At 33.5% G+C, this 21,585-nt stretch overlaps 1 protein-coding gene across 14 annotated transcripts in view; it reads left to right on the top strand.

Annotated features, from left to right (window-relative positions):
• Heph (polypyrimidine tract-binding protein 1 heph) overlaps window positions 1–21,585 on the top strand; it is a 710,257-nt gene that overhangs the window by 380,526 nt on the left and 308,146 nt on the right. For 8 of the 14 annotated variants that reach the window (XM_076780641.1, XM_076780642.1, XM_076780640.1 and 5 more), the window contains one exon: window positions 8,262–8,315. The exons of the other annotated variants lie outside the window; for them this stretch is intronic. In XM_076780641.1, coding sequence (XP_076636756.1) covers window positions 8,262–8,315 — 54 coding nt within the window. The remainder of the gene's footprint in view (window positions 1–8,261; window positions 8,316–21,585) is intronic. 14 annotated transcript variants of the gene reach the window in all.

Raw genomic sequence — 21,585 nt, 5'->3', positions numbered from 1 at the left:
GATGGTGGAGGGTGCTAGATTCGTTCTTGTTTTTTCCCTTCGCGATAGACAGGGTTTCACGAGTGCATCATCTGCGGAAAGACTGAAATTTTATTTTATTAAACACCAATATTATTCTATTCCGTTTATTTTATTACGTTATTATTTGTAGTTTCCATCCAATTTGTTTGTAATTATTTTTATTCATGATGTAGCAATTTTTATAAATTTAGGGAAAAGCAGAATTGAATTTGTCAGTCTTTCACCAAAGTTTATGAATTTCTTTTTAGTACGTATAGAATATGGTCGATTGAATTCTTTATATTTAAACAAATAATTTTTAATATTTTTCGCTCAAAAAATTTTAGAATATCACTGAAACATGTATAAATAAACCTTGTAAATTTCAGTGCGAAAGGTTTCATAGTTTGTTTGCAACAAATTCCGCAAGGAAGTCTAAAAAAATGTACTTCAAACTGCATTTTAAAATCGACTATGTTTGAGAATATACAGTGTCGCCAATTTTAACTTTCATTCGCTCAAAAAATTTTGAAATATCACTGGAATATACATAAATAAAGTCTGTAAATTTGGCTGCAAAATATCTTACAGTTTATTCGCAAAAAATTCGCCAAGAAAGTCTAAAAAAATGCACTTCAAACTGCATTTCAAAAGCGACTATGTTTGAGAATTTACAGTGCTCTCGATTTTAACCTGTTTTCGTCCCAAAAATTTTGAAATATCACTGAAGTACATATGAATAAACCTTGTAAATTTGATTGCAAAAGGTTCTATAGTTCGTTCGCAAAAAATTCCCCAAGAAAGTCTAAAAAAATGCACTTCAAACTGCATTTTAAAATCGACTGTGTTTGAGAATATACAGTGTCGCCAATTTTAACTTTCATTCGCTCAAAAAATTTTGAAATATCACTGGAATATACATAAATAAACTCTGTAAATTTGGCTGCAAAATATCTTATAGTTTATTCGCAAAAAATTCGCCAAGAAAGTCTAAAAAAATGCACTTCATACTGCACTTTAAAATCGACTATGTTTGAAAATATACAGTGCCCTCAATTTTAACTTTCTTTCGTTCAAAAAATTTTAAAATATCACTGAAATATACATAAACAAACTCTGTAAATTTGGCTGCAAAATATCTTACAGTTTATTCGCAAAAAATTCGCCAAGAAAGTCTAAAAAAATGCACTTCAAACTGCATTTTAAAAGCGACTATGTTTGAGAATATACAGTGTCGCCAATTTTAACTTTCTTTCGCTCAAAAAATTGTAAAATATCACTGAAATATACATAAATAAACTCTGTAAATTTGGCTGCAAAATATCTTACAGTTTATTCGCAAAAAATTCGCCAAGATCAGTGATATTTTCAAATTTTTTGGGCGAAAAATACTCAAAATTGGTGGCACTACGTATCCTAAAACATAGTCAAGCATGGTCAAACATAGTCAAGCATGGTCAAACATAGTCAAGCATGGTCAAACATAGTCAGGTATGGTCAAACATAGTCAAACATAGTCAAGCATGGTCAGACATGGTCAGACATGGTCAAGCATGGTCAGACATAGATTTTCCAGATGCATTTTTCAAGTTATATTCTCTAAAAAAATGAAAAAGGAAAACAGAAATGGATTTTTTTAAAAAATTCACACCAGAATGCTCCCTTCTTGAATCCCATCGAACGTCGTTTTTTCGTCGATCTGATTTCATCGAAGAACGAACGTAATATACGGTTGTTCGTGTTTTATACGGCTTTACGTTTACATAAAATGTACTGCATATAGGGCAAACACAGCGGCTGTATTGATTTTTCGCGTAAACGGGAGTAAAGATGAACGGGAACGCGGTTCGCTTTAGATTTTTTCGCGGCGACCGGAAGGTGAAGGGCAAAACGATCAATGTGAGATGGGAAAATGCGTTAATATTTTATATAACGGGACGCGGAACAATTTTCGTTTCGATTAAATTCCTCCTGGAGCGTTATTTAGCATATCCATCTATCGAAACGAGAAAAAATTATCTTGCAACTGTTTAGAATTTAGAAATTTTATATTAGATTGATTAGAAATTTGATTTCTTAAATTTCTAGTTATATTAAATATGATTTATTGAACCGTATGCTGGGTGATTTTCTTTGATACGACAAACTGTTAAAATCTTTGTGAAAAAATTGTCTTTGCAAGAAAAAACATTATTAATATTATTTAAAAATTCTAAACACAATGAATAGAGATTTTCGTTTGGATTAAATTCATCCTAAAGTCATATTTAGCAGGCGATATTTATCTATCGAAACGAGAAAAAATTATTTTGCAACTGTTTAGAATTTAGAATTTTCATATTAGATTGATTAGAAATCTGGTTCCTCAAATTTCTAGTTATGTTAAATATGATTTATTGAACCGTATGCTGGGTGATTTTCTTTGATACAACAAACTGTTAAAATCTTTGTGAAAAAATTGTCTTTGCAAGAAAAAACATTATTAATATTATTTAAAAATTCTAAACACAATGAATAGAGATTTTCGTTTGGATTAAATTCATCCTAAAGTCATATTTAGCAGGCGATATTTATCTATCGAAACGAGAAAAAATTATTTTGCAACTGTTTAGAATTTAGAATTTTCATATTAGATTGATTAGAATTTAGAATTTTCATATTAGATTGATTAGAAATTTGATTCCTCAAATTTCTAGTTATGTTAAATATGATTTATTGAAAGAATACTGAGTGATGCTCTCTGACACAACAAACTGGGGGAAAAAATTGTTTTTGCAAAAAGAAAACACTATTAAAATTAAATATTATTTAAAAAATTCAAAACAGAATAAATATTGATCGATACGTATTCATATATAAAATTTCTTGCAACTCAAAAGAATTTTAATTTATCTTTAAGGGGGTGGAAATGAATATTCTTATATTTGTTAATAAATACATTGAGAATGAAACAAAAAAAAGTGTTAATTAGTTACTGAACGCAATGGGGGGTGGATGAAGGCGGAATTAGCGTCAATTCCTGTTGAGACTGAAAGTTAGAAGGCTCGTTCGAAGATTTACGATATAATTTAAACGGTATTTCGCTGGAAATCCTCCCCCCTCGAGGAACGAAGCCACGGAAACCGAACTCGTCACGCCACGTTCAATTTATGCGTGCGTTTTAAAGAGCTGTCACGCGCGACCTGCTTTCTAGGAAAATTTGCTTATTAACATCATATCGCGGCCGGGAATACTGTTGTCGTGCTCACTTCGACTGGGGGATTCCCTCTCGTCGTCACGCGCCATTTTTCTTGGAATTTTCCAGCGAGATTCCACTCCATTTTATCACTTTCCAAAATAGAAGACTGGTGTATCAGATACGAGCCTCAACCAAACTTTTTTTTACACTAAAATGTATTTTTAATGGTAAGGAAATTGTTTAAAAATATGTAAATATCAAGGTTAATTTATTTTGAGTGACGGTCACCGGTGACCACCGTGGCAGTCAACGTGAAATCAATAAAATTCCAATTTTTCTCGGTTATATTATTCATTAAAAAAATTTGTGGTGTTCCAAACGAGGAATGTATGTCATACTGAGGCACCAGACCCTGTATTATTATAGTAAATATATTTTACATGGAATTGTGAGTGACGGTCACCGGTGACCACCGTGGCAGTCAACGGTGAAAAGCAATAAAATTTCCATTTTTCTAGGTTATATTATTCATTAAAAAAATTTGTGGTGTTCCAAACGAAGAATATATGCCATACTAAGGCACCAGACCCAGTATTATTATAGTAAATATATTTTACATGGAATTGTGAGTGACGGTCACCGGTGACCACCGTGGCAGTCAACGTTGAAATCAATAAAATTCCCATTTTTCTAGGTTATATTATTCATTAAAAAAATTTGTAGTGTTCCAAACGAGGAACGTATGCCATACTGAGGCACCAGACCCTGTACTATTATAGTAAATATATTTTACATGGAATTGTTGAGTGACGGTCACCGGTGACCACCGTGGCAGTCAACGTTGAAATCAATAAAATTCCCATTTTTCTAGGTTATATTATTCATTAAAAAAATTTGTGATATTCCAAACGAGGAACGTATGCCATACTGAGGCACCAGACCCTGTATTATTATAGTAAATATATTTTACATGGAATTGTAAGTGACGGTCACCGGTGACCACCACGATAGTCAACGGTGAAAATCAATAAAATTCCAATTTTTCTAGGTTATATTATTCATTAAAAAAATTTGTGATATTCCAAACGAGAAATGTATGCCATATTGAGGCACCAGACCCTGTATTATTATAGTAAATATATTTTACATGGAATTGTGAGTGACGGTCACCGGTGACCACCGTGGCAGTCAACGTTGAAAAGCAATAAAATTCCAATTTTTCTAGGTTATATTATTCATTAAAAAAATTTGTGGTGTTCCAAACGAGAAATGTATGCCATACTGAGGCACCAGACCCTGTATTATTATAGTAAATATATTTTACATGGAATTGTGAGTGACGGTCACCGGTGACCACCGTGGCAGTCAACGGTGAAAAGCAATAAAATTCCCATTTTTCTAGGTTATATTATTCATTAAAAAAATTTGTGATATTCCAAACGAGAAACACACTTCATACTATCATATTAAGTATATTTTACACAGAATTAAAGCGCCGGTCACCGGTGACCGTCACGCCAGGCGACAACGTGTCAATAAAACAGTGTTCTATTATTCCTGATCCGTCCAATGTGTAGACTCTGATCAGTTTATCCTAACTCAGAATGCATCTTTTTATAAATAATGTATAAAAATCTATTTTCCATACAATGGCCCCAAGTTTTCCAAGTAGTGAAGCTAACAGACGATTGCCAGTTGCGATTAATTCCCTGAAACGTTCCCAATCTTTGTCAAACAGCCCCCCTCTATCGAAGGAATAAAGTTTGTCCAGCGAATCGGTCGAGTTGGCGTTAATGGAAGCAGGAAAGGATCAGATGTCGGCTGTAAAAGAGACAAGGAACGAAATAGGGGTCGTGTCGCTAAGCACGAATTCTATCGATGTAAACGTTGCACCAGGGCCCATGTTGAAACTGGCTACGTTGTTTGCACTGCCGGAAGGCATTTTGAAACGACTAAAGGGACAGACCGCCCCGGGGACACGAAATCGCGCGTACGTACGATGTCAGATACGCCATTATGGACATACGTTTACCTTCCAATTAATTCGTTTCTTGTACCTGTTCAAACGAACTTGTCCCGGAGGTAACCGCCAAGAATACTTTGCAAACGTTTCCGAACGACTTCAGCGAACGTTTCCTTTTGTCTTCGCATTAAATTAGTGGGGCATGTAGATTCGAAAAATAGGATGACGATAGGAAGAACGTAAGTGGTTTATTATTGGGATCTGAAGAGTTTACTGGGCCTTGGAATCTTGATAGAATAGCTTTTTTTAATATATTAGTTAAATGAGAGCTTTATGATTTGGTCTATTTTAAAAATAACAAATTTAGTTGATGGTTATTCCATTGAAAATTGTTTAACAATGTCTAATTTCAATGTTCGTCTGAATGAAACTGACTAGAATACCGTTTAGAGCAATGATTCGTAAAATGAACATCGCGTCTGGGTTGGGAAGTTCATATAAGATCGGTTATTGCCTCGAGAATTGTTCGACAATGACCAATTTCAACGTTTGTTGGAGTAAAATAGAGTAGAAGTCCATTTAGAGTGATGATTCGTAAAATGAACATCGCGTCAGGGTTGGGAAGTTCATATAAGATCGGTTATTGCGTCGAGAATTGTTCGATAATGTCCAATTTCATCGTTTGTTGGAGTAAAATAGAGTAGAAGTCCATTTAGAGTGATGATTCGTAAAATGAACATCGCATCAGGGTTGGAAAGTTCATACAAGATCGGTTATTGCAACGAGAATTGTTCGACAATACCCAATTTTATCGTTTGTTGAAATAAAGTAGAGTAGAACTTCATTTATAGGGATGATTCTTAAAATGAGCATCTCGTCAGGGTTGGGAGGTTCATATGTGATCGATTATTGTATAGAGAATTGTTCAACAATGCCCAAATAGAAGGTTCCTTCGAATAAAATAGACTACAACTCCATTTATAGCGAAGATTCTTAAAATGAACATTGCACCAGGGTTGGTATATTCATTCAAGACCGATTATTGCATCGAGAGTTGTTCGACAATGTCCAACTTCAACATTCCTTTGAATAACATAGACTAGAACTCCATTTATAGCGAAGATTCTTAAAATGAACATCGCACCAGGGTTGATATATTCATTCAGGACTGATTATTACATCGAGAATTGTTCGACAATGTCCAATTTCTACGTTTCTTGGAATAAAATAGAGTAGAAGTCCCATTTACAGCGATGATTCGTAAAATGAACATCGCGTCAGGGTTGGGAGGTTCATATGTGATCGATTATTGTATAGAGAATTGTTCAACAATGCCCAAATAGAAGGTTCCTTCGAATAAAATAGACTACAACTCCATTTATAGCGAAGATTCTTAAAATGAACATTGCACCAGGGTTGGTATATTCATTCAAGACCGATTATTGCATCGAGAATTATTCGACAATGTCCAACTTCAACATTCCTTTGAATAAAATAGACTAGAACTCCATTTATAGCGATGATTCGTAAAATGAACGCCACGTCAGGGTTGGCACATTCATTCAAGATCGATCGTTGCGTCGAGAATCGTTCGACAATATCCAAAACTTAAACGTTCGTTTAAATAAAACAAAATAGAACTCCATTTACAGTGATGATTCGTAAAATGAGCATAAATGAAAACGAATAATCGTATATCAAGAAACTGATAATTTAATTTAACTTTCACGCGAGATTCTAGAAGCCAAATTTCAAATAACACAGTTTTCTCTCACATTTATTTTTTTTGATTAAGTAAATCATTATTTCGTTGAACATTCTAAGAAACTTGGGTCGACTCATTTAAATTAATTATTTTTAACTTTTAATAACACACACTGTTATTATGGTTTGCACATTTTAATGTGGAAAACTGACTTGCTTCCCCGAACTAATTCATTTCCCATTTTCTTTCCTCTGTGGAAGCAGGAGTAGAAACAAAATGGTGGCTCGAAATATCGTAAGACACACGGTCGAGTCGTTTCTTTCGATAATCACCGTGCACGCGAATATTCCCCGCACGCGTTTGTAAGTAGTAATAGTCAACGCGTCGTCAGACGCCGGAAATTATCCTCGCGAGCGCTTTCCATCGACGGAACGCTTATTCTGGAATTGAATGCAACACGCTCCGCCAGTCAATAAACTTTACAAAGATATTCTGGATCTATTGAAGTTGTAGCGCGACAGCAAAAGACGACTAGGAACAACGATGAACGCCTCGAAACTCCTTTCAGACGGAATTCTTAAGGAATCCGTAGTGCGTCAAAAAACCTGTTCGATATAAAGCTTGAATCTCGACGGAACAGACGGAACAGAAAGAATATAAATCTTTCGTCTTAAATTGAAATTTCAAGTTTATTTGTTTTTTCGAAAACACCCCCTTCCCACATTTTTTCACTATTTATATTTCTATATAAATAAGATAAATATTCTTAATATCTATTGAAATTATTAATAAATATTTTTTAAAGCCTTCGTCTAAAATTGAAATTTGCAATTTGTTAGTCTTTGTTTCAAGAAACCCTTTTCTTGTAATATTTTAAATAATAGATGATTGTTTTTCAATCAGTAATTTCTATAGATATATTTATATGTTAAAAAAGGGTTGTTTGAAATTTTTATTTAAGACGAAAGATTATTATTTTTGTTTTGTCTGAAGACTTTCGTCGAGATTTAAGTCTTATATCGAATTTTTTGAATTTCTCAGTCTCATGGAAAAAATTCGTCTAATATTTAAAATTTTAGAAAATTTCATTTCGTCTACAGAATTTTATTGCTGGTTGAGAAACAATATTTAAAATTTTCTAAAATTCATAATGTAGAGTTAAAAGTTTTAAATATTAGATGAATGTTGTTTCTCAACCAGTTTATTAATTTTTATAAAACTGAAAAATTCTAGATATTTTACCCCCGAAATATAAAATTACTTAAAAATATTTTCCTACATTTTGTTCGGTTACGTATCGTGTGTATTTGATAAAACGTGACAAAATGACTATGGGGTGTGTATAATAATTAATTTTCTCGATGATTTAGTCGAATGTTGAACAGTGTCTAAAACTTTTCTTTTTCTGTTTTCAGGTGAGTGTCCCGGAATTCCAGTACGCTCGAGGGACGAGCGCGTCCCTTACGATGGTAAGCCATAAAGCAATGTATTCCCGTTTCGCCCGCTGTTGGCTGCTCTAAACGCAAAGGCACCCTAGTTTTTCACACTTTGGACGAACCACGGGGGTGGATAGTCGCGATAGACCCTATTTTTCTCTGTCTCGCGACGCAAAACTACTTTTTAGCAGCCACAAAATCTCTTTTCAGGCTCCAAGAATCGAGGAACCTATTATAATAGGGGTAGTTTACCCTCAACGAGGGGTTAATATCATACAAAAATTAAATTTCCTGCCCTGGGGTTTTGCTGGAAAAATTTCTATCATTGAAACTTGACAGTTATCGAACTATTATAATAGGGGTAGTTTACCCTCAACGAGGGGTTAATATAATACAAAAATTAAATTTCCTCCCCTGGGGTTTTGCTGGAAAAATTCCAACTATTTCTGTCATTGAAACTTGACTGTTATCGAGGCACCTCTTATAATAAGGGTAGTTCACCCTTAACGAGGGGTTAATATGATACAAAAATTAAATTTCCTCCCCTGGGTTTTTGCTAGGAAAAATTCCTACCATTTCTGTCATTGAAACTTGACAGTTATCGAGCTATTATAATAGGGGTAGTTTACCCCTTAACGAGGGGTTAATATCATACAAAAATTAAATTTCCTCCCCTGGGTTTTTGCTAGGAAAATTACTACCATTTCTGTCATTGAAACTTGACAGTTATCGAACTATTATAATAGGGGTAGTTAACCCTCAACGAGGGGTTAATATAATACAAAAATTAAATTTCCTCCCCTGGGGTTTTGCTGGAAAAATTCATACCATTTCTGTCATTGAAACTTGATAGTTATCGAGGAACCTATTATAATAGGGGTAGTTTACCCTCAACGAGGGGTTAACATAATATAAAAATTAAATTTCCTCCCCTATGTTTTTGCTGGAATAATTCCTACTATTTCTGTCGTTGAAACTTGACAGTTTCTCATTTCTAACCCCATTTTAACTGGAAACATCAACCCCTATTCGTAGAATAAAGCGTTTCCCAAGAGAGTCACGCGAGAACTTATTTGTATATCATCAGTACAACCACCAAGGAGTTTTAGGGGTTGCATAAACTGCAAAAAATCATTCTAGCCCTTTGCAGAGAATTTATTAACGTCGAATTAGACAAAAATTGATCGATTTTTTATTTATTTAAGAATTTTCATTGAAGCTTTCTAATAATTATTATTTAATCAGAATGACGAACATATATATTCATAAATAGGATGAACAATGTGTAGAATTTTTTCAAATTAATATCAATTATTATCAAATTAAATATTTCAATTTTTGTTCGAAGAATGGAAACTAGTTTTATTTATTTAAACAATTTTACGTAGTTGTGCATCATTTAAATTGCAAAGAATACTTCGAGACACATTTAAGAAAATATTATACTCATTAATATTGAATTAGTTAAAAGTTAATCGATTTTTTATTTATTTAAGAATTTTCATTGAAACTTTTTAATAATTCAATTATTTAATCAGAATGACGAACATATATTCGTAAATAGGACGAACAATGCGTAGAATTTTTACAAATTAAATATTTTAATTTGTTGGAAGAATAGGAAAAATTAGTTTTATTTATTTAAACGACAATTTTACGTAGCTGTGCATCGTTAAAATTGCAAAGAATAGTACGTGACGCATTTGAGGAGTTTTAAAATGAGAAGAGAGGAAAAATGGAGCCGCACAGTCCTATTTCGCTTTCAATTTACATCCCCTCAAACGCGTATAAACAATTTTCAGAATACCGCGCGTCGTACGAAACACTTTCTTACAAGCTATGGTACAAAAGAATTCTGAAATTGAAATTTTCCCTGCGAAAAACTGTACAATTTCCCTTTTTCACTATTCTTAAACCATCATTTCATTTATTTCACATTAATAATTACATTTTCCATTGCAAAACTCTAGTAAAAAACGTTTACTTCAAAATTATTTTGTGACAAAATTCCTCCTGTAAATAATTCCATGTTCCATTATTTTTACATTAAATGTGTTCCAATTTTACATTAATAATCTCACTTTCCATTGCAAAGAGTTTTCATAGTAAAAAAACGTTTACTTTGAAATAATTTTATAACAAAATTTCTCCCGTAAATAATTTCGTGTTCCATTATTTTTGCATTAATGTTCCAATTTTACATTAATAATCACATTTTCCATTGCAAAGAATTTTCATAGTAAAAAACGTTTACTTTGAAATTATTTTATAACAAAATTTCTCCCATAAATAATTTCGTGTTCCATTATTTTTGCATTAATGTTCCAATTTTACATTAATAATCACACTTTCCATTGCAAAACTCTAGTAAAAAACGTTTACTTCAAAATTATTTTATGACAAAATTTCTCCCATAAATAATTTCGTGTTCCATTATTTTTACATTAAATGTGTTCCAATTTTACATTAATAATCACACTTTCCATTGCAAAGAGTTTTCATAGTAAAAAACGTTTACTTTGAAATAATTTTATAACAAAATTTCTCCCGTAAATAACTTTGAGTTCCATTCGTTTTTTATAAAAAAAGAAACTTCGTTTTCCGGTTTATACGCTTTTAGTCGAACAAAGTAATGGGGGGGAAAATTAATCTTAAACCCTCTGAATACGAGTTGGAAAGGAAGGTTTTTAAAAAATATTCCACGCGACTATTTACGTCGACAAAGTAGTTCAGTTTGCATTTTAAACAAGCTTGAAAGTTTTATTTTGTTCCGTTTAGCTTGTCTCTTGCACCGTTGTTTTTCTTTCTCCCCCCCACCCCCTTTTCTTTTAATAGAACTGTTGCGCAAACTGCGGTATATCGAACCTTCGCTCGTGGCTTATCTTTATTTTCCACATAAACGAGGACGAGCCTTATCAACGTGTAAGCCCCTCCGGCTATCGTTAAAGTCAAACATGTTCCTGACATGGCCGACCGTTGTCGAGTACAAGTCAACCATTACCACTTACACGTATTTTCTCTCCCCTTTTCCGCCTCATTATTGGCACTTTTTTTCACCATTTCGACCTGGTCACGCGATACGCAAACGTGCTTTCTCTATGAGCTATAAAAACTGATAAAATTGAATTCCGTCGAGATTCGTTAACATTCGTTTCCTTCTATTTAATGTCACTGAAAAATGTGGATCAAATCTTTGAAGCATCTAATTATTTGATGGTTTGAGGATTGGATTTTCTTTATAACTTTGAATGAATATTCAAGCAAAAGTAGTTTTTTAAATATTTTTATTTTATTTAAAATCCACTCCAGGAATAAAACTAAAATTATGGAGATAAAGTAAAATTTATATTAAAATATTTTCTACCTTGAAAGAATTGTTTATTTGCTCATTTAGAAGTGATAGAATGCGTATGTGTTCGAATATAGTAATTTTAAAGAGCCTAAATCGTCGATAGTGTCGATGCAAGTAGAAAAGTCGAGGATTGATCAGACGTTAGTCAAGTAGTATAGTCGACATTATAGTCAGACGTCATAAACGATAAACTATATTCTATATGCTTTGTATTCCACTACTAGTACACCTACTTCAATTTTTCTAATTGAAAATATTAAAAAAATAACGATAAATTGGTTTTTGTAAGAAGAAAAAATTTCGTAAAATTTATTATTGAATAGAAATATTTTTTACCTTGAAAGAATTGTGTATTTGCATATTTAGAACTATTACAATGTGTATATATTCCAATACACTCATTTTAAAAAGTCTAAATCGTCGATAATGTCGATGCAAGTAGAAAAGACCAGGATTTATCAGACGTTCATGAAGTAGTATTGTCGGCATTATAGTCAGACTTCGTAAAATCAAAGCAATGGTGCTTTCGTTAAGAGCTATAAAAGTGACGATATTATAGTGATTAAATTGAATTTCGTCGAGATTTTTTAACATTTGTTTCCTTCTATTTAGCTATTGTTTAGTGTCACTGAAAAATATTGGGTGGACCAAATCTTAGAAGAATTATTTCATGGTTTGAGGATTGGATTTTCTTTATAATTTTGAATGAATATTCAAGCAAAAGTAGTTTTTTAAATATTTTTGTTTGATTTAAAATCCACTCCAGGAATAAAACTAAAATTATGAAGCTAAAGTAAAATTTATATTAAAATATTTTCTACCTTGAAAGAATTGTTTATTTGCTCATTTAGAACTATTACAATGCGTATGTGTTCGAATATAGTCATTTTAAAAAGCCTAAATCGTCGACAAAGTCGATGCAAGTAGAAAAACCCAGGATTTATCAGACGTTAATCAAGTAGTATTGTTGACATTATAGTCAGTCGTCATAAACGAGAAACTATAATCTATATGCTTTGTATTCCACTACTAGTACACCTTCTTCAATTTTTCCAATTGAAAATATTAAAAAAATAACGATAAAGTGATTTTCAGAAGAAGAAAAAATTTCGTAAAATTTATTATTGAATAGAAATATTTCCTACCTTGAAAGAATTGTTCATTTGCTCATTTAAAAGTGATAGAATGCTTATATATTCGAATATAATAATTTTAAAATATCTAAATCGTCGACAATGGCGATGTAAGTAGAAAAGTCGAGGATTGATCAGACGTTAGTCAAGTAGTATTGTCGACATTATAGTCAGACGTCCCAAAATCTACGACTAAACGAAAACAATTCTATATGCTTTATATTCCACTGCTAGTATACCTTTCTTCCTCAATTTTTCGAGTTGAAAATATTAAAAAAATAACGATAAATTGATTTTCGGAAGAAGAAAAAATTTCGTGAAATTTATTATTGAATAGAAATATTTCCTACCTTGAAAGAATTGTCTATTTGCATAATTAGAACTATTACAATGCGTATATATTCCAATACACTCATTTTAAAAAGTCTAAATCGTCGATAATGTCGATGCAAGTAGAAAAACCCAGGATTTATCAGACGTTAATCAAGTAGTATTGTTGACATTATAGTCAGTCGTCATAAACGATAAACTATAATCTATATGCTTTGTATTCCACTGCTAGAACACCTTTCTCGATTTTTCCAATTGAAAATATTAAAAAAATAACGATAAAGTGATTTTCAGAAGAAGAAAAAATTTCGTAAAATTTATTATTGAATAGAAATATTTCCTACCTTGAAAGAATTATTTATTTGCTGATTTAAAACTATTACAATGCATATATATTCCAATACACTCATTTTAGAAAACCTAAATCGTCTACAACATCAATACAAGTAGAAAACTCGAAGATTAATCAGACGCTAATCAAGTAGTATTGTCGAAATTATAATCAGACATCCTCAAATCTACGAGTAAACGAAAACTATATGCTTTGTATTCCACTGCTAGTAGTGCACCTTTCTTCCTCAATTTTTCCAATTGAAAATATTAAAAAAATAACGATAAATCGAAAAATTCACTACCAAAATTTCAATTCTCGCGACTTTAGGGGAATTTCTTTCCCTCGAGGGGGGTCAGAGCCACGATCAACTTCGCGGAAATTACTAGGGGCTTTCCATCGAGCGAACAGAGGGAGAAAATTTCGATGGGCTTTCTTTTTCTAGGCGCGGCGAGAAAATTCCCGGAGAAAGCGTGTCTTGGTCGCAGGCTTTGATGTTCCGGGCGCGGGCGTGAACACGAGCTTTCGCCGTGAAAGCGCCGCCCGGTGAAAGAAAGAAAAGGTAGACCCGGGCAAAGAAGGAATCTCGCGAAGAGACATTCGCTCAGAGGAGAGTAAATCGCGGCCAGAAACGAGGGGAATTTCGTGTCGTGTGTCGTTCCGGCGAAATGGAACGCGTGCCAGTCGTTTGTTCGCGATAAATATCGCGTTTGTGATAAGGATACCTGGGGATCGGCATAAAAATACACCGATACGTTGCCAGAACACGCTTATCCGACTCCCGAAACGATTCTGGAACCCATTGTTCGTCGTTCGAGTCAAATATCTACGATAGAACTCCATTTACGGCGATGATTCGTAAAATGAACACCGCGTCAGGGTTGGCACATTCATTCAGGATCAATTGTTGCATCCAAAATTGTTTAACAATGTCCATACGCAACATTTTTTCGATTAAAATAGAGTACAACTCCATTTATAGGGATGATTCGTAAAATGAACATCGCGTCAGGGTTGGGAGGTTCATATGGGATCGATTATTGTATAGAGAATTGTTCAACAATGTCCAAATGCAAGGTTCCTTCGAATAAAATAGAGTAGAACTCCATTTATAGGGACTGATTCTTAAAATGAACGCCACGTCAGAGTTGGTATCTTCATTCAGGATCAATTCTTGTGTCCAGAATTGTTCAAGAATGTCCTTACACAACATTTTTTCGATTAAAATAGAGTACAACTCCATTTACAACGATGATTCGTAAAATGAATATCGTGTTAGGGTTGGTATCTTCATTCAGGGCGGGTAGTTGCGTTCAGAATTTTGTAACAATGTCCAAATACAAGGTTCCTTCGAATAAAGTAGAGTAGAACTCCATTTATAGCGATGATTCTTAAATTGAACACCGCGTCAGAGTTGGCACATTCATTCAGGATCAATTCTTGTGTCCAGAATTGATCAACAATGTCCATACATCACATTTTTTCGATTAAAATAGAGTACAACTCCATTTACAACGATGATTCGTAAAATGAACATCGTGTTAAGGTTGGTATCTTCATTCAGGGCGGGTAGTTGCGTTCAGAATTTTGTAGCAATGTCCAACTTCAATGTTCCTTTGAATAAAATGGAATAGAACTCCCTTTATAGGGATGATTCGTAAAATGAACACCGCATCAGGGTTGAGAGGTTCATATGAGATCGATTATTCTGTAGAGAATTGTTCAACAATATCCAAATACAAGGTTCCTTCGAATAAAATAGAGTAGAACCCCATTTTTGGTGATGATTCGTAAAATGAACATTGCTCCAAGGTTGGTAGTTTCATTGGGGGCCGCTTGTTGCGTCGAGAACTTTTCTACAACGTCCAGCTTTAATGTTTATCGAAATAAAATACAATAGAAGCCCATTTACAGCGATGATTCGTAAAATGAACATCGTTCCATGCACGACACGTTCATTTTTCGATCCAGTGGAGGCGAATTCCGTCACCACTGCGAATTTTAACGCGAGTTAGGCGAGTAACTTGAAGTAAACATTTTAAAATGATGCAATACTGCCAGTAAAATATCTAATATAATAACTAAAATATTTTGCGCGGATCAAAATGTCATTTTGGTCGCATAAAAATCGATTGACTCCAACTTTTAAATCAGAATCCCTTTGTACAGAATTGGACAAATTTTATTAGGTCGAGTTTCGAGTTTTTCGATTATTTTTCTCTGTTTTGGGGGTGCAAGAGTCGACGGTTTCCCAATCTAGGTGGTCGAATTTCGCTCCTGGGGGGTCCCAGAGAAAAAGAAACATAGAAATTCTTCGAAAGCGTGGTCGAACGGGTTCCAAACGACCCTGTCCCCCTTTCTTTCCCGTTCGAAGGAACTTTCGTTCCACTTCCCGTGAAAAATGCTGCGATACTGCATCCAGAAGGATCGATGGAATTCACCGAACACGGAAATGAGTGCGCACTTTCCCAAGTTACGAACTCTAACGGAGTCTTTCACCTTTTCTTTCGAACCGGGGGGGGTTGGAAATGGGACGAAGTTTCGACTCCGAGGACATCGACATTTTTCATCTCGAGCAACGAGAAAAAATAGTTCCCTGAACGAGTTCTCGCGACGTCCCGAGGCGCGTGGCGTCGAAGAATTCATCATCGAGACGTTTGTTTTTGTCCACTGTCTCTGTGAAAAGAAATACTCGCCAAATTAAACGTACTAATAGAATTTTTAATAGAATTTTCCAATTAGAAAACATTACATCTCATTTTGATAATTTTCCCAGTGGCAAATTTGTGGCTCTGTTTTCTTATCACTGACCTTGAAAAGCTACGTGCTAATTATTTCTAATTCAATTTCTTGATTAGAAATTATTATATATTATTTTGTAAATTTTGTTAGTGGGAAATACGAGACTTTATGAGATTTGTTTTTTGCTCACTTTTCCTGAAAAAAAGTACATTAATTATTTCTAATACAATCTCTTGATTAGAAATTATATCTTAGTATATTTTGTAAATTTTGAGGTTTGTTTTTTGTTCACTATCTGTGAAAAGAAATACCAAATTAAACGTATTAATAATTTCAAATATTTTTCTAATCAGAATTTATTATATCTTATTTTGTAAATTTATTTTAAATTGTTGAACGAACATTTCGAAATTAATTGAAATTCCCCCAGCCTACGATCCATAAAGCAAAAATAAAAAAAGGACCGTTCTCGTTTATGTAATTTAAAATCGTAAGTTTCGTATTAATTGAAACGTAACCTCGAATCGATGCATTTCCTCGTTTTGTCGAACCAGCGTGCGTACATTTTTCAATTTTATCGACTTTATGCGACCCGCGTTTTGCCCTTTCCGGTTTAATAAAACATACATTACACCGCAAATTGCATTTCGTTTTCCGCAAATAATATAAATAAAAAAAGCAAGAAAATAATTACATCGAATGATATTATCCAAACTGCATTTTTCTTTGAATTAAATCACGAAACCATTGCATTATAACTTGCAATAATATTATAAATAATATATATTGAACAAAATCACGCAGTTCCAAATGATATTTATAATTTAAATTTCTAATTACATTCTTCGAGTAACAAGAAAATAATTACATTAAATAATATTATCCAAACTGCAGTTTTCTTTGAATTAAATCACGAAACCATTGCATTATAACTTGCAATAATATTATAAATAATATATATTGAACAAAATCACGCAGTTCCAAATGGTATTTATAATTTAAATTTCTAATTACATTCTTCGAATAACAAGAAAATAATTACATTAAATAATATTATCCAAATTGCATTTTTCTTTGAATTAAATCACGAAACCATTGCATTATAATTTGTAATAATATTATAAACAGTATATATTCAACAAAATCGTCCAATTTTTTAAACTATTACTGCCTTAAAATTCAAATAAATTTCAATGTAGAGTTCTTGCTTGTGAATAATTGCATATCGCGAATGGAGTCACGTTCGAAGAGGCTCCTAGATGCAAAATGATCCACGCACGTGGTCCTGTTCGTGGATAGAGATTAGCGTTCGAATAAGGTCTCCCGGTGGCTGGAAAGAATTACGCATTTCCGGTACGGTGGGCACGGAAGTTCGATTCGAGCTGAGATTCCCAGCTTCGTACTCGCAGCTGTTAGTCGATCGAGACCGATAAAATGGATTCCAGGGGGCTAGGGACAGGGGATGGCACCCGATCGAACCACGAACACGTAACCACCGTGTTATCTATTAGCTCTCCGCGTGATAAACGATTCGCTTCCTTCCACGTGAACTTCGCACGTAAATCGCCTGGAAAAGGATAAGCCAGAGCTGCGTTCGATTCGACTGCCCCCCCACCCGCTTCCTTTCTTTACGCGGTTAGGTGATTTCTCCGTAGAAGCGACAAATTCTGCCCCAGGAACCGCTCGAGAGGAAGTCTCGGGCTCAGGGAAATTTTAATTGCAATTTTTTGTACGTCAAATGACTTTGTTTTGAATATTTTGTGGAGTCTATTATGTATTCTGCATTGAGATCAGTGTTTGAATTGAGTTTTTCATTCAGTGAACTCGAATGAGTTGAGTTTTTAGTTGAATGACTCTGAATGAGTTGAGTTCTGAATTGAATGAGTTGAGTTTTGAATTGAATGATTCTGAATGAGTTGAATTTTGAATTGAATGACTTTGAATGACTTTGAATGAGTTGAGTTTTGAGTTGAATGACTCTGAATGAGTCGAGTTCTGAATTGAATGAGTTGAGTTTTGAATTGAATGATTCTGAATGAGTTGAATTTTGAATTGAATGACTTTGAATGACTTTGAATGAGTTGAATTTTGAATTGAATGACTCTGAATGAGTTCTGTCTTGAATTGAATGATTCTGAATGAGTTCTGTCTTGAATTGAATGAGTTGAGCTTTGAATTGAATGACTCTGAACAAGTTGAGTTTTGAATTGAATGATTCTGAATGAGTTGAGTTTTGAATTGAATGATTCTGAATGAGTTCAGTTTTGATTGTTGAAGTTTTAATTGCACGATCATAATTTTCTTTTAAATATTTAGGGGAGTCTATTATGTATTCTGAATAAAGTCTAGTATCTGAGTTGATTTTTGAATTGAATGATTCTGAATAAGTTGAATTTTGAATTCAATGACTCTGAATGAGTTCTGTCTTGAATTGAATGACTCTGAACGAGTTGAGTTTTGAATTGAATGATTCTGAATGAGTTGAGTGTTGAATTGAATGATTCTGAATGAGTTCAGTTTTGATTGTTGAAATTTTAATTGCACGATCATAATTTTGTTTTAAATATTTAGGAGTGTCTATTATGTATTCTGAATAAAGTCTAATATCTGAGTTAATTTTTGAATTGAATGATTCTGAATGAGTTGAGTTTTGAATTGGATGATTCTGAATGAGTTGAATTTTGAATTGAATGACTCTGAATGAGTCGAGTTTTGAATTGAATGAGTTGAGTTCTGAATTGAATGATTCTGAATGAGTTGAGTTTTGAATTGAATGATTCTGAATGAGTCGAGTTTTGAATTGAATGAGTTGAGTTCTGAATTGAATGATTCTGAATGAGTTGAGTTTTGAATTGAAAGACTCTGAATGAGTCGAGTTTTGAATTGAATGAGTTGAGTTCTGAATTGAATGATTCTGAATGAGTTGAGTTTTGAATTGAATGACTCTGAATGAGTCGAGTTTTGAATTGAATGAGTTGAGTTCTGAATTGAATGATTCTGAATGAGTTGAGTTTCGAATTGAACGATTCCGGTGTCATGTATTTTTGTATTTCTATACTGGGTGTGGAAAAAATCCGGAGAACCGTATTAATTATAGTACACAGAGTAAATTTCTTTAATTAAACCATGTCGTCTGAAACGGAAGCGAGAAACTACAATTTCCTACTTTCCGTTTGAAGTTCCTTATCATCGAGGCCAAGTCGGTTGATAACCGGGGGAAAAATCCTTTGAAATCCTACTTCAAAGGTAGAAGTTTGACGGTGATGTCACAGGCAATCCACTTCCGGCCTTATTTAGTAAATCGACTCCTCGCCGGGGGACGAGTCTCAGAAGTATCATGCAATAAATATATCGGCTTATGGTCGTCTCGAGGAGTTTCACGAGTCATCAGAAGCTCGAGAAGCCGAACTCTCACCGGAGGCCGATGAAATAGGACTCCGTGGCTCGTCCCTTCGGACCCTTTCATCCTGATCGGTGCTTTTCTTATCGACGTACCATCGAGACACGCGACACAGCTCGCGGATTCTGTTTCGATCTTCGATCCCCTCGCGTAATTTGTTTCTCGTGTCCACGACGCGAAATACGAATAAACGAGACAACGAATACTTAAACAAATTAAAGTTTCAAAACAACAAATGATAATATAAATTCGTTACAAATTTATGTGACAATTATTGGAATTGCAGAGGTGCATTAAAAATTGTTTCCTTAGATCAGGCAAAAGTGCATCTTAATTGTAAATAACTTATGCAAATGATAATATACAAGGTGTTTGGCCAACCTGGGAAAATTTTTAATGAGAGATTCTACGGGCAAAATAAGACGAAAATTAAGAATATCAATTTGTTGATTGAGGGTTCCTTAAAAAGTTATTAAAAAATTTCAAATCATTCTGAAAAAATTATTTTTAGCTACGAGGGTTAATTAGAATCATTTTTGGTGAATAGATATACCATCGAAATCCTACCCTGTTTCGAGAAAAAAATTCGAGTAGGTGTGAAATTTTTCGTGGGAAAAAAAAATTTTCCAATCGTTCCAAAAAAATTATTTTTATTTGCAGGGGTCAATTACAATCATTTTTGGTCATTAGACATACCCCCGAAATCCTACTCAGTTTCGAGAAAAAAATTCGTTACCGAAATGTCTGACCATACCATCGATATGTTTCACTGAATTTTCATGCGTATCTTTAAAACGTCATAACTCTGGAACGGATTGACGAATTTTAATGTTTAAAAAAGCAAACGGCGCGTATTTTGATGAAGAATATGTAGAAATTGTAAAAATATTCGAAAAGTTGATCCTTGACCCCGAAAAATGAGAAAAACCTCATACAAATAGTCCAATTTTCAAACAGCCATAACTCCTACAATAGTGAATATATTTCAATGAAACTTTTCTCTGAAGTAGAGCTCATAGGTACCTACATAAAAGTATTAGACAACTTTTCTGTGGGGCGTCAAACAAAATTATTAAAAATCAAAAACGAGTTTCTAAGAATAATCGACAGGGGATAGGTGTCTAAATTTTTCGACGGAAAAAAAAATTTCAAATCGTTCTGAAAAAATTATTTTCATTTGCAGGGGTCAATTACAATCATTTTTGGTCATTAGACATACCCCCGAAATCCTACCCAGTTTTGAGAAAAAAATTCGTTACCGAAAATATAATGTCTGGCCAGAAATGCTTCCTCGAAATTTCATGTGAATCTTTAAAATGCCATAACTCCTGAACGGATTGACGGATTTTAATGTTTAAAAAAGCAAACGACGCGTATTTTGCTAGAGAATATGTAGAAATCGTAAAAATATTCGAAAAGTTGTCCCTTGTCCCTGCAAAATGAGAAAACCTCCATAAAAGTGGCCCAATTTTTAAACAGCCATAACTCCTACAATAGTGAATATATTTCAATGAAACTTTTTTCTGAAGTAGAGCTCATAGGTACCTATAAAAAAGTGTTAGAAAACTTTTCTCTAGGACGTCAAACAAAATTGCTAAAAATGAAAAACCAATTTTATAGAAAAATCGACAGGGGGTAGGTGCCTAAATTTTTCGACGGAAAAAAAAAATTTCAAATCGTTCTGAAAAAATTATTTTCGATGACGGGGGTCAATTTCAACCACTTTTGGTCAATAGACATATCCCTGAATTCCTACCCATTTTCGAGAAAAAAATTCGAGTAAGTGTGAAATTTTTCGTGAAAAAAAAAATTTTCAAATCATTCTAAAAAAATTGTTTTCCGTTGGGGGGGTCGATTACAATTAATTTTTGTGAAATGACATACCTCCAAAATCCTACGCATTTTCGAGAAAAAAATTCATGTAGATGGACAAATTTTATTAATAATTTTGTTGATAACTTTTTAACGAAGCCTCAGTCAACAAATTGGTATTCTTGATTTTTGTCTTATTGTAG

The sequence above is a fragment of the Colletes latitarsis genome, chromosome 13, assembly GCF_051014445.1.
Source record: "Colletes latitarsis isolate SP2378_abdomen chromosome 13, iyColLati1, whole genome shotgun sequence".
NCBI classification, from domain to species: domain Eukaryota; kingdom Metazoa; phylum Arthropoda; class Insecta; order Hymenoptera; family Colletidae; genus Colletes; species Colletes latitarsis.
This window is presented reverse-complemented; position numbering and strand designations above follow the sequence as displayed.